The sequence below is a fragment of the Quercus lobata genome, chromosome 5 (genome assembly GCF_001633185.2).
Source record: "Quercus lobata isolate SW786 chromosome 5, ValleyOak3.0 Primary Assembly, whole genome shotgun sequence".
NCBI lineage: Eukaryota > Viridiplantae > Streptophyta > Magnoliopsida > Fagales > Fagaceae > Quercus > Quercus lobata.
In genome coordinates this window covers 11,356,459-11,371,052 of record NC_044908.1, presented here as the reverse complement: position 1 = coordinate 11,371,052, position 14,594 = coordinate 11,356,459, and the positions used below count along the sequence as shown (strand labels likewise).

General features: G+C 34.3%; 1 protein-coding gene across 1 annotated transcript; it reads right to left on the bottom strand.

Moving 5' to 3' along the window:
* Positions 1-7,918: 7,918 nt before the first annotated feature.
* Positions 7,919-11,111, bottom strand: LOC115989945. Its single transcript, XM_031113810.1, has 4 exons — positions 10,652-11,111; positions 10,011-10,099; positions 8,674-9,024; positions 7,919-7,948 (listed from the first exon to the last, which is right to left on the bottom strand). Exons 1-4 carry the CDS (start codon positions 11,109-11,111, stop codon positions 7,919-7,921), a joined length of 930 nt encoding a protein of 309 aa, XP_030969670.1.
* Between the last annotated feature and the right edge of the window lie 3,483 nt (positions 11,112-14,594).

Sequence of the window (14,594 nt, the reverse complement as noted above, 5' to 3'; positions counted from 1 at the left end):
TATGAGAACGATCATTATGCAGCCGGTGATCTTTTATTTGGTTTATACCCAAGTTTTTTGTTGCTTCCCCTCTACACTTCTAGTTAATTCAAGACCCCTTTAAAAAAATTCCTCATTTTATGGGGTTCTTGTTTTTTTGATTGAATCACTTTTGTTTGCTTACAAGTTAAAAGAACATGCTATATCGCTCTGATGTGGGATAATTTCAGATGAAGGCATGCTTGAATTCTTGTCCTGTGTAAATGATCATATGATGTTCTTGAAATATTCACATGTTCAACTTAAATGCTAGATCTTTCATTCTTTCAAATAGCATGTTATTCCATAGTTTTCTTAGAAAAATACTTGAATGATTGTATGATGTTCATGAAATATTCATGTGTTCAAATTAAATATTAAATCTTTCATTCCTGCAATTAACATGTCATGTCGTGAATAATCACATGCTCAAGTGTTTTTCAATAAAAACCTCCAAAAAAAGTGTTTTTCAATAAACTCTAAATGTTTGGTTCATATTCTTTGGGAGTGATATGCTCTTATGTTTTTCTATACATGTTGATTGCTTAAATGACATGACATGATGTTGGTCACCATGTTTAGAAGACCGGTTCACTAGGAGAAGTAGGTGTCTAACACTTTTCTATCTCATAACTTAGCGGTTGAACTTAGATCAAAGGTTTATAGACTAAATTTTTTACAGTGTAATTTGACATTTTTCTAGGACTAAAGTCATGTATGTAATTCTTAAACTATATCAAGGAGTAAAGTTCTTTTCTCTATAATGTAAAGTTTGACGATTCAATAAAATGACATATTTCTTTTATATGTCTTTCTTACATCCCAATGCCCATATATCCTCGGCCTACCTCCATAGAACAAAAATTCAGACTTATTTAATATGATCCACAAATTCAGAAACAGTAGTGAAGACTAATGTATAATATCCTTGCACTACCCCCACTAATCTTATCTTCTAAAAATAAGCCCAATAAACAGATTAACTTAAATTATAACCTATTCATAAAAAAAAAAAAAAAAAAAAAAAAAAAAAAAAAAAAAAAAAAAATTATAACCTAAACAACAAGCAACCACGTAGACCGGGATAATGCAAAATTATCCAGAACAAGAAAGTTAATTCATGTAAACTGTAAGGACCTAAAAAACAGCCCAAGCCCACTTAAAGTAAATAGTGGCTCCCAATTCTTCAAGCTCAATATAATAAATTTGTAAGAGAGTGGGATTTCCAAGTCAATTACAATGTTAAGTAAATTACAAACTTGAGGATAATAGGACTAAAGCAATTAACATGAATGAAAGAAGCACAGATTCAGTATAAATTCTCCCTCAGGTAGGTCTGAGGATGGATTGTTCGTTAACAGTCGAAGCTGATTCTTTTACAATAGGATCTTTAGTTCTCTCTCTCTGAGTTTGTAAAATGTCCATCCTCGTTTCTAGAGGGGTTCCTTCCCTTATATAGTCATTTTCATTACATCTCAGCCCTCCATGTGTACATCTTAGGGGAATAATTTGGATGTTTGTCTCATCAGGACCCTTCTGGAGGTGGTAGAGAGAGTTGTGAGTTGTAGAGTCACTATTCAGGTGTCTTTTCCTCATAAATGCGGTCAGCACAGTTGGTGCAGAACATTGAATGTGGAGGTGATGGCCACCTTCCCAAAGATTTCCCTTTTCTGTTGCATGCACAACTCTAGTGTTTTCCATAGTGCTTTACTTTTTGGTGTAGGGAGCTAAATAAGGTACTCTCGAGGTGCATTTGCTCCTTAGGCTCTTCAAACAACAGGTTTGCTAGCCTCCTTTCCTCGAACCTATTATTCTAAGTTTTAGTCCAGTTTTGAGTGGTCTTGACATCTTCCTTCCTCGGTCTTAGCCCACATGTTAGACTTGGGTTGACACATGAATGGGTTTTGATCATCCTCAAACAGGGCCCACTACAAAAAATAAGCTTATTTGCGATGGTCAAAGTTCATCGCAAAAGCACAAAAAGCCGTCGCAAATTCGTATTACTGACGGCAAAAAGCCGTCGACGTCTGTCGGCAAAAGCCTTGTCGGTAATACTATATTGCCGACAAGGCCGTCGCTAACACTTATTTTCGACAGCAAAACTCCGTCGTAAGTACTTAATAATTGCCATCGCAAATTCAACTTCATACGAGGAAGTTGGACGACCAAATAGAGTTTGCGATGAACTAAGGCTGTCGTTAATGTATTTTTTTCGACAACTAAAAGTCATCATAAATACTTGCCTTGTCGTCAAAAATAGAACTTCAAACGAGGAAGTTGGTCGACCAAATACCTTTTGCGATGAACAATGACCGTCATTATTGTATTTTTTCGATGACTAAAAGTCATCGTAAATACCTAGTTTTTCATCGAAAATATAACATCAATGCAACCAATTACTTTTTTTTGACGAACTTTAGCCGTTATTAAAAACCATTTATCTCGTCACTCATACATTATTTGCAAAAAAATAGCTCCGTCGAAAAAAAATTTATGATATTTTTATTTTATTTGATAATATCAAATATTTCTGTATATGGAATAATTAATATATAAATTACAAACACAAATCCATGATTGTTCATAAAAGTTTCTCCATTCAAATAACAAACACAAATCCATAATTGTTCAAAACTAATAAGTGCATTAAAAATGAAAATATTAAAAGGTCTACAAAATAGCATGTTGTTCAATAATACACGAAAGCTATATTATATCCTTTACTAAACTTGAAAGCATAAATATTGGAAGATCAATTATCATCTGAGTCAGTGTCGTCCTCCATCTAAGAGTCATCTTCCTCCTCATAGTCATCTTGTGTCATTATTTACATTGTGATCTCCTCCTCTAGCATTGGTCTGCAATATTTTAAATTAAACTGAATAAATATATAAGAACATTGTAGTGTTCTAGTTAATGAGAACTTAAAAGAATACATCTACCACCAATAACCATATTAATAGTACATCTCCATCACCCTTAACAATATATCCATCACCACAACAAGTCACATGAAATCAAATATGTACCAACAATAACAATTAATTGAAAATTATAATGAGCAAATTTATCACTTATTTCGACAACCTAAATAAAATAGCAAAAAAAATTTAATGTTGATTATACTGAGAAAATATTTATGTGTAGTAGTTTCTTGCATATAATTAAAGCCCATCGATTTCAAAACATTTTCTATAATAAAAGCTATCACCTCTTTCAATTGACTGATTGTTCCCTCCAATAACCACTTATCATATCATAAGTTAATTTATAGAAAATATTGGAAAAAGAAATTTAGAACTTTGGTATTTTTCATTTTTAATATAAATATAAATAAAATAATATAACTTTAGAGATTGTTATATATACACGTGTGTGTGTTTGAACTACATGTATTCTTTAGTCTAATATGATCTATCAATATATATTGAATATAAATAATAAAAGAATAATAAAATCACCAATCCTATTATATAACTATAAGCTACTTTTGTCTTTACTTGGAACTTTACTAACAAAGAAGAGGCAAACTCAAACAGGGAAAACTCTAAAAAGGTTAAAACACAAATTGAACAAAGCACTATTATCAAGTGAAAAATGCTTCCCATGAATCAACAGATTGGCTGAGGCCACCAATACACACAAACATTACACTATGGGCTAGTACCAAACTATCAAGAACTTTGCCTACAATACTAGATGATATATTATGAAAGAGGTATATCTAAACCAAACCCAAAATTTAAATAAATGAAATAAACAAGCAAATAAATTTACTAAACCACAATACATTAACAAAAAAGAAAAAAAAAAAATCCAAAGATAAGGATCTAAGAAGACCAACCTTTTGGGTTGATTATGATTGGGAGAAAGAGAGAGAATGAACAGTAGATGGAGATAAGGGTTTTTTTTTTTTTTTTTAGTGAAATAGGTGTGTTAATTTAGTGAGGGGACAAGGGAGGGCAGGGGATTGAAAAAAAAAAAAGGGTGGGGGCGCTGGTTTTTTAGTGAAAGGGAGAGGGAGAGTGCTAGGGAGCTAGGGTTTTGTCTTTTCCTCTTTTTCTTTTTTTTTACTAAAAGATAAAAAAGATATTGTGGGGTTTTCTTTTTTATAAAAAATAATAATAATAATAAGGGGCATGGCTGGGTTTGTTTTAAATCAATATAACTTTATTTATTTATTTATTTTTATAACAAAACTATTTATTTCATTTATGACAACCACGCCACTACTTTTTGGTTGTTGTTGTTGTTGTTGTTGTCACGTTGAAATATCACTTATTATTATTATTATTATTATTATTATTATTATTAATAAAAGATAGAAACACTATGAAATCTCACTTCTTGCATTTTTTTTTTTTACACATCAAGATTTCTTTTTTGATAAAAGAAGATAGATTGTTTATTTATTCAATATCTCAATTTAAAATAGGAAGAGAGATGAGAGACATTCTTCACATTGTCCAAAGCTTGAATGTGAATGTGACTTGTGGATGATTTAAAAAATGAAGATGTGGATGTAGTGAAGGGATTACTTACTATGTACCCACAATTTTTCAGTTTTCCAATGGGTCATAGACCCAACTTCAATGTTGACCATGTTTGACCAAATATTGACTAATTTTGACCAAGTTTTGCAAACTTTGACTACTCATTTTTCACAATCCGACCGTCTGATTTTTGTCATACTTTACAAACACCAATATATCATTACATTATTCCAATCCAACGGTTAGATTTTGGATTTATGTCTAGAACATTATGGACATGTGTCATTGTACCAACACATCAAGAAATTTTGATTGGTCACGTTCTCACAATCCAACCGTTTGATTGAGCTCAAAGTTCATCAAAACAAATATTTTATCACACTCTTTCAATCCAATGGTCAAATTTTAAATCGGATTATGGCATAAGATGAAAGCGTGTTGTTGTATCCACCTATCATGAAACTTCAATCACTAAAAATATTCAATACTCTTTCAAGATAGTTATATACTCTATAAACATTACTAAGAATTGAGAAAATGATCTAAAAAACACAACCCAAAATCTACAAAATGACCATAATGAATTTGTATGTGACTTTTGACTACCTTGTTTTGCTATTTTAAAATTTGAAACTAATAAAAACATGAAAATCAAGAAAACCTTAAAACACTAACTAATACCCAAAACCCAATTAAATCCTCCCTGATCAACCTAATTTGATCAAATCTAGTGGTCCTAGAACCAACTTTGAAGTTTGACCAAAGATTGAACAAGTTTAATAGTCTTTGACGAATTTTTGCAAGATTTGACTACTCTGTTCTCACAATCTGACCATCTGATTGTCACTGTAATTTACAAACACAAATATTTCACCACTTTCTTCCAATCCAATGGTCAAATTTTGGATCTCTATCTGGTTGCATGATGGACACATATTGTTGTACCCACCTAATGGGAAACTTTGATTAACCCTATTGACACAATCCGACCATCTAAAATGGCTGAAATAAGACATCAAAGCTAGGAGATGACTGAAATACCCATAAACTTCTAAAATAACCAAAACACAACCCAAAACCTACAAAATGACCAAAGTGCCCCTCAAACCTTTAAGATGATCAAAATACCTTTTACCTCTAAAATGACCAAAATAGCCCTTAAGTACTTGGAGGGTCTTGAAAGATGTTTTTAAGCAGCTTTTAAAATTAAGATTGAGGAAAATTCACCATTCAAATAAAATAACCATTTTTTATGGCCATATGTATGTTGGAAATAATCTTTATTGTGACGGATTTACCTTACCGTCACTAGTACTTTCTTTTCTTAAGAAAATTTTAACTATTAAGGACAACCAACATGTTCGTTGCAAATAACAAATGCAATATATAGCGAAAAAAAGAAAAAAAAGAAAAAAAAAAAGAGTTAAACACATGAAAAATAAGGGCATGAATTCCCCCTTTGAAAAAATTATCATTGTCGACGGCTTAGGTACATCGCAAATCTTATTTATTGCGAGGGATCCAAGTCCATCACTAATACATTCTTTCTTTTAAAACAAATTAATTATTTACGACGGTCAACATGTTCGTCGCAAATACAAACTCAATTAGAAAAATAAAAAATAATAATTGTGATGGATAAATGTCATCACAAATGTGAAAACTAAGGGGGGGATTTTCCCTCCAAAATATTTTACCATTTTTGATGGCTTTATGTCTAATATCCTCTTTTATATTTACGATGGAAGAATGTTTGTCACAAATACTAACACCATAAAAAATATATTTTTGGTATTTTCGATGCATGAAAGCCGTCACAAGTGTTAATAGTTCCGACGGTTTTTCTCCGGTCGTCATAAATAATACTTTATTAACGACAAATATTTTTATTCCGTCGCAAAAAGTAAGGCGGGAACACTTCCCTCCAAAAAAAATCATATTTTCGACAAAAATAATAAGCATTTTCGACAGACTTATTTTGTCATCACAAATGTTTTAATATTTGACGAGTAATTGTCGACGAAAGAGACTTGCCGTCGAAAAAGCTAGTTTTTCCAACGGTTTTTTGTAGTTGTCAAAAAAGTTTCGTCGCAAATAGCAATCTTTTTTGTAGTGGCCTATGGGCCTTAGAATGTCCTCAGATCACTTACTCCCACATAAACAATTTCATAGCTAATGACTTGTAGGCAAACATTAAAAAATAAGCCAGTGTTCCCTAATTTACCTTCAAATTCAACATCTACATGAACACCACTAATCCCGTTTATCTCATTCTCATCACACAACTAACGAATAGCCATAACCCACATTAAAAAATAAGCCAGTGTTCCCTAATTTACCTTCAAATTCAACATCTACATGAACACCACTAATCCCGTTTATCTCATTCTCATCACACAACTAACGAATAGCCATAACCCTAATATATCATTAGACATAATAATGCTCTCTCTCTCTCTCTCTCTCTCTCTCTCTCTCTCTCTCTCTCTCTCTCTCTCTCTCTCTCTCTCTCTCTCTCTCTCTCTCTCAATAGTTACAAAAACAGGTAAGGGGATTCAAACCTACTATCTTTCTTGAATTTTATTTTGGGAAGGCCAAATTATAATTTTTGGTTCTTTAACCTTTGTTACAGTTTCAATTCTTCCATATACATTTGATTATGTTAATTTCATCATTCAACTTTCGGATTAAGCCTATTCATTTTTTATTTTTTATTTTTATAATTTGACAGTTAGAATAGTGGGGGAGGAGAGATTCAAACTCTAATTCTCCCAATAAAGGAGAACAAGTTATGTCATCTTCAAGACTCTTGGCAAGGCTACTAAATTATTAATTGAATTAATTTTGTCCCTTAATTTTCAAATCAAGTCAATTTTATCTTTAAAAGTTCTCTTTATTAAGGACAAATTTGAGTTGACCTTTAAAGCTGAAACTAACAAATTCACGACATTGAAATTATCTATTGTTAGAGCATCAACAAGTATGATTTGGCTAAAATACTTGTAACCCAACTGGAACTTTCTAGTGTTTCCAACAAAGAGGTCCAAGGTTTAAATTTCTTTTCCTCAGTTATTGAATTATCCAAACAGAAAAAATGGTATACTTTGATCTTTTGTATAGTAGATATCTCTAAGGTGTCGAATTGAATTAGAAATTTGGTGGGTGTTGAATCAATTAATAAAGTTTTTCCTCATTAAATAACAAACATGGGCTTGAATCAAATGTACACTAAATTATGAAAGATGGCTATCTCCGATTTTGAAGCACATACAAACTCTATAAAATCCACTGAGACTCTCTGCAACCTCCAGCCTTATAAGTCAGAGGTTGAACATGACGATGGAGTGGTTCTTGAATTATGTGTTAGTAGAGGTGCTGGCGAATTGGTTCTCAACCTCATCCAGTACTCACCAATTATCAGCATTACTAGTTTCAATCTGAAAATAAATCATACTCCATCACCCATTAACTTCAAGTGGGTCTTTCATGCGTTTCAAAATTTCCAATTGGAGTCTTCTTTGGTTCCTCTAAAAAAGCTACACTTAATCTTGGACACTCATGCCTTAATAGTCAACACCACTCTGACTCTAATCTCTTCTTATCTTGCTGAGCATAGTAAAGCAAACAAGAATCTTCCTACCAGCTTAACCATTCCTTAATTTGCAATACTTGGCTATTTGGAAGTTCTCCAAACCCCTCAAAGCTTTTGAATAGATTGACCCAGATCTATGTTTTGTCAATTCAGGTAAGTAGCTGGGGTGATATATGTCTCAACCATTCAGCAACTAATTTCTTGTATAATAAATTGAAATCATTTATGGGAAATGAGATATAGCAAGTAACCGAAAGATTGCTTCAGTAAAACACAATGTTAGCCACTCTCAATTTCCAATGTCTAAAATCTAAAAGAAAATTCCATATTTTACAACAAAGGAAATTCTATCTAAACAAGCAACAGAGAGATAAGAAACATATGGTACAAAGTGTAACAGAAAAAAACACGTATAAGAAATTACACATACAAAACTATTCATCTTGAGCATCATTTACAAAAATATGTATCTGCTCCATGAATTGGCGTTAATCATATATCTACCTCCTCCTCATCATCATCTTCAACAAACTCTTCTTCATCTTCATCAGTTTCTTCTTCTTGTTCAACATCATCCTCCTCAACAATAAAGCCTCCAAGTGTTTCATCATCATAATCATCTTCATTTGCACCTATAGTTTTCTTTTGCAAAGAGCTCTTACCATCTTTGGCCTCCATGTGAGGCTTGTTACGGTCTTTTGATCTTGTAGAATATTTAGGTCTCGCAACCTTTCTTAGTTTTTTGACAAGCTCCTTGTCATCATCACTCTCACCTGTAAAGTCATCATCATTGCCTGCAGCTTTCCTTCTCCTTTTCATCACGCTTCTCTTTCCGCTCTTCTCAAGATACTCATCATCATCGCTTTCTCTTTTAGGTTCCTCAAGAAACCAGTCCCAATTTCTTATATCACGGAGCATTTGCTTGGGAGTGATCAAACTCATGCTCAATCACAAGAAAACCAGACTCTGCATTTAACAAACTTTAATTAACCAAAGCATCATGACGACCAAGATGAAACCAAGACAAAGATTCAAACAGTAAACTGCATTACAGACACCTGAACTAGTTATCTAAGACAACTGTATATATTTACAAAACTTCTATTATGTATCTTATGCACATAATAGAACAAAACCATGATTCTAAAAGGTAGATTAACTGTAGGAAACCAGTCTCAAACTCTGTGCTAACATGTGCACGCATGTGAGACACAAAAAATGCAAAATTATCAATGCCACAATCAGCTTACTATGTAAAATATTTTTCTGATGCTGAAGTTACAATCAATATTTTATAGAAAATTCCTTAGTATAGCATATGAAGTGATGAGACGTGCCATTATCACGGAAAATTATTGAATATTTCGGGAATACCATAAATGTGTACTTCCCCCTCTCACATGAATTGTGGGTTCTACCATAAATTTAATTAGTGGGACCTACAGTTATGTGAGAGGAGATAATACGCATTTATGGTACTCCAGAACTACTCAATAATTACCCAAGGCTTTATAATTTAGAAGGGAAAATAAACGGAAGAAAGGAGAAGCACCAGAATTACATTATTTTCCATTTTTTGGTTATAAAGAGAAAATAGAGAGAAATGAGGAGATCTATCTTGGTATCTCTTACTAATTGCAGTTAACTTTCTTTTCAAATCTCACCTAGTTCGAGTGTAAAACTTTGGTGAGCCAGAAGGAAAATGTGTCAATATCTTCCGTACACATTCTTTTCTTTTCTTTCTCACTTGACAAACCAAACAATAGCACAGAAGGGAATTTAAAATTTTTCTGTCCTTTTCTTTTTCTAGGGGTCAAGGTGTAAAACAAACATGGGGTAAATGACATTTCTAAGGGCACTAGTGCAAAGCTAGAAGCCTAGAATGCATGCCAAAAACAAAAAAGGACCTTAAATCTATGAGAAACAACAAATTTAAGAGGTATGATCCTATATTTTTCACCAACCATTCTCACTATCTCACTCTGATCTATAACTCCTAAGAGACAGAATTGCCAGAGCATGTTAATCCATGGATTAAGTACAAAAGATTAAGGTTGGGAATAAATTCTGTGATACACAAACCAATCTCATTCTATGATATTATTTTTTCATAACTGAAAATAGAACATAATCATACGAGAGAAATCTAAATTGAAAGAGAATTAGAGGACCATTCAAAGTTCAAACAAACATGTCAAGCTTATTAGTCAATAATTAGCATCAGTATTAAGCATTAAATCAAATAGTCCTAATTTACATGGACCCTAAGACTTAAAATTTGCCACAGCATAAATTTTACAATTCAGCTGCACAGAATGACATATCTCTAATCCAATATACTTTGACAAAATGTAAAAACCAAGATTGTCCCAAAAAAGTTCACCGCAAGAAATAAATATTCCATGTAAATTATACCAAAAAAGAGTCAACGCCAAGCTAGAAAAGAAAGAGATTTAGAACTTTCACTTTCCTTTCCTACATTTTCTCAGCAACCAAACACAGCAAAATCAAAGCAAAGCAAGTAAGAAACACAAAAAGAAACACATACCTTTAACAGGGTCAATATCCAAAGCCTCAACATCAACCCCATCATCAAACTCAAACCCACCTCCCAAACTCTCGCCCAAACCAATCTCACTCTCCAAAACCCTCTTCTCTCTCTCCCCAGACCCACTTTCCCTCACAGCAAACCAAACGGGTCTCTTCCCAGACAATAAGCAGAGCCAATCACCTTCCGCCACGTCACCCTTCTCACCCATCCTGAAAGACCGGATTTCCCCACTCCCATGTTCCCTCACCCATATGGGATTCTTCCCAACAACCTCAAACAAAACCTTGGAGTACTTGGACCCCGTTTGGCTCTCACCACATTTCGCTAGTTCAAACACAACGTGACGACGTGACACTATCTTGTCTTTCGTGTTAAAACCAAAGCCTCGTCCAAACACGACCTTGTCCCCCGCATTTTGTAACATAGTTTTGGAACTGTCTTCTCCTTCAACCTCCATAGCTACCCAAATGCTTCAAGCCTTCAACTAATTTGTCTTTTTGGGTCTTATTTCTTTAATTTAACGTATAACCGAGCATGTCTGGCTTAACCCATCTAGCCCAAAATCTGAACCCATCTCGCATTTTTTCCCTGAAGCCCAAATATCTCACCAAAGCCCAATCAGATATATACATATACCTCTCTCTCTCTCCAAAGCCCAATCAGATTTCGCCTTATGTATGTGTGTATATACACAACCGTAGCCCACCTTTTTTTTTTTTTTTTTTTTTTTTTGGGTTTAAAAGAGAACAAATTTTTAAGACTAAAAATGTTCAAAATACTATTTTGGACCTAGTTTCAGCTTTTCCATCAGAATGGAACATTTCCATTCCGACCAATTTCATTGTACTTTTTTGGCGTCACTATTAAAAATTATGTATAATATTATATCATATCAAATTGCTTTTCGATATGATATAATATTATATATAATTATGGGATAGCTAACTAGATATGGAGCTAAATAGTTGGGCTCTTTTGTTCCATAATAGATTAAATATGATGTGAGAAAAGGCAGTCAAACTTAAATGATTATGGAAATTAGGTTCTTCAAATCTCTTTAGAAGTAATTGTGAACTCTAGGAGAGCATTTGTGGGCCATGATTGATGATGAGTTTGTGATCAAGTTTTGGATAGCATTTTTTTTCCCAAATAATCTGATCACATCTTGAGGTACAAATTTTGGATAATAAATTATTGGAGAATCAGCCATAATTCTCACTCTTTGTTGGCTAGAACTTTCATGGCTAAATATTTCCCTAGCTGCCCAATTCAGGAATGTAGACCTAAACCTCACCACTCCTGGTGTTGGAAAAACATCATCCAACAAGAAATCCACAAACTAAGAGAGGGGAAATGGTGGGTTGGAAATGGTTATGGTATTCCACTCAACCACAAAAATTGGTTTCATTACCCTTCTTTGAACTTGAACCACCCAAGCCTTACTACTGGTAAAGTGGGAGACTTAATTGATCAACATACCAATACCTGGAAAATAGATCTGATTAGATCTTTATACCCATTCCCCCAAGCCTCTACAATCTTGCAAATTCCTATTTCCAAAACAGGATCAGTTCAAGATAAAATTCTATGGAAATACTCAAAGAATGGGGATTATTAGGTCAGAAAGGCATATGAATTCCTGGTGAAGGATCATTCAACCCTTGCTAGGCAAGCTCAGACTCAGGAAAGGGTGTGGAACTTAATTTGGAGAGTTAAGGTCCCTTTAAAAATCAACAATTTTATGTGGAAACTCATGCATGATAGCCTACCCACTTTACTTAGCCTAAAAAACAGAGGCATCTCAACCTCTAGTAAATGCCCTCTATGCAATGAAGAAGATGAATCTACAACCCACCTTTTCTTGCTTTGTCCCTTTACTAGAGCTTGCTGGCATGGCTCCACCCTAGCCATTCATTCCTTAGATTTTAGTAACATATTTGTTCAACACTGGTTAACTTTGCTCTTGTCTAAATACAAAGTAAGAGGGATAGATTCAATAGTGTCTTGCAGGCCATCTTCACGACTCTATGGACCATTTGGAACCATAGAAACAGGGTGATTCATTAAGGTGTGGGTTCTTTTTTTGGACAATACCCAGGCCTAAGTAGAAACAAGGATCCTGGGCCTTATACTTGTAATTTGGTGGATTGGGTTTGGTTCACCGCAGCTATATTAGGCTAATTACGAACCAAGTTGTGCACAAAACATGGATCTTACAACACATACATATTCATACATGCAAACATATACATATTATAAAGTAAATAGCTAAGGAACAATAAAGAAATAAAGAAAAAGCATGTAAGGACGTTAGGGATCCTCAGAAAATAAAATGATATTTCATTATATTAAGTTTTAGTATATTGGACCTTTCTTTTCACTAAGATGTGTTACAAGATTCAAATAAATTCAAAAGTTACAAACTTGGATAGCTTTCTATAGACTTCCAAGACTTGTGAGGTTTGAATCCCCTTGAATCCAAGTGTATCCTCTAGTACCTGTCTCAGGATCCCTCACAGTGTTTTTCTCTTTTTCTATTTTCCTGAGATTTAAAGGATTTTTTCAGAGGGTCTTTGTGCTTTAATTCCTTATTGCTGAATGGTTTTTGCTGATGGCTTGATCCCCCTTTATAGTACCTTCCTAGGGTTTTTGGTGTACCATTGATTCCCTTTATTTGCTGCCCTGAGTCTCGAACCAATGTTGTGTCAGCAACATTGGTGGTTAGTCCTTTCTTTATTTTCTCACTATATTCTTCTTTTGAGGTTTTCTTCCAAAAAGTCCCCAACTAAATTTCCTCTTTTGGGGGGAGGGGTCCTAGAGACTGACTTTTAATCTCTTTTTCCAAGGTTTCTAGAGAGGCTTTTCAGAACACCTATTTTGGCTGCCTCATCCTTTGTATTTTTTCTCTAAATAGGTAGTTTCCCCCTGTCAGGTTGAAAGATCTCCAACCACCTTCCTTCATGGTTCACCTTACTACTCTTCCCGAGATACCAAGCTTCTCTTCATAGATGCTGGTTCCTAAGTCATCATTTTTTTCCAAAGCCTTTTTTTCTAAGTTGCAGGTGACTGATGAGACATGTCTTTCTTCGTTCCTCGTGCCCCTGAGCATGCTTCCATGAGCTGTCTAACTCCCAGTTGATTCTTTCCTACACTTCCCAAGGATCCCCTCTCTAGTTCTAGTAACTTCTCAATATCCTGGTCCAGTCTCTTTTTGGGCTCCTTGGGGGTTTCTCTCACAGAGCCTAGGCCAAGCTTCCTCTGCTTTTTTCTTCATTCTCTAAGGCCCAACGCTTACCCATTCATGAGCTTGGGCTTCCTTTTACCCATTTTAAATGGACTTTGGCTCACAGATTGGGCCTTTTCTATCCTTAAGAGCTCATTAGTTTTGGAGTTAAATACTTATAATATTTTGGACCTCAACAGAAGGAACTAACCCTAACCCTATGGATGTGATTCTAACTGCCCAATCTTTATCTTGTAAGTATAAGGAAACCTTCATTGAACACCCACACAACAACAGACTCAACAGAAGCCCAAGGCCAGAGCACTAATCAGCAGAAAGGCAATGGCAATTGATAATCAAAGTTGCAGGTGCTAGGGGCAGAAAACCTCATAGGAGTGGCATTGCTTATGAAGCTGTCAATATCTAGGCAGATAGAATCTTTTGTGGTGTAGTTAGTAGCAAAGCCAGAATCACAGATGAGGCATTGCTGGAAGCTATGGTGGAAGCTATGGTGGAAGCTAGAATCATAGCAAGAAATCATGGTTTTCAGCAAATTTTGCTTTTAAGTTATAGTAGGGAACTTCTTCAATCCTTTAAGAAGAAAAAGACTCTAGATTGGCTTGATAGTTCTAGAATGACTGATCTAATTTTCCTAACTCAACATGGTCTTTCCTATAATATGATCTTAGTTCCCCATTTGGTTGTAAAGGAGGTCTA

Bases quoted from the DNA above. Each gene is read 5' to 3' on its own strand.
- LOC115989945 (XM_031113810.1), bottom strand. From the start codon at position 11,111: ATGGAGGTTGAAGGAGAAGACAGTTCCAAAACTATGTTACAAAATGCG. The intron at 9,025-10,010 runs GTCCTTTTTTGT...ATCACTCCCAAG, and splicing joins TTGTTTCTCATAGATTTAAG to CAAATGCTCCGTGATATAAG. The intron at 7,949-8,673 runs GTTGAACAAGAA...ATTTATTTTCAG, and splicing joins TTATTGTTGAGGAGGATGAT to ATTGAAACTAGTAATGCTGA.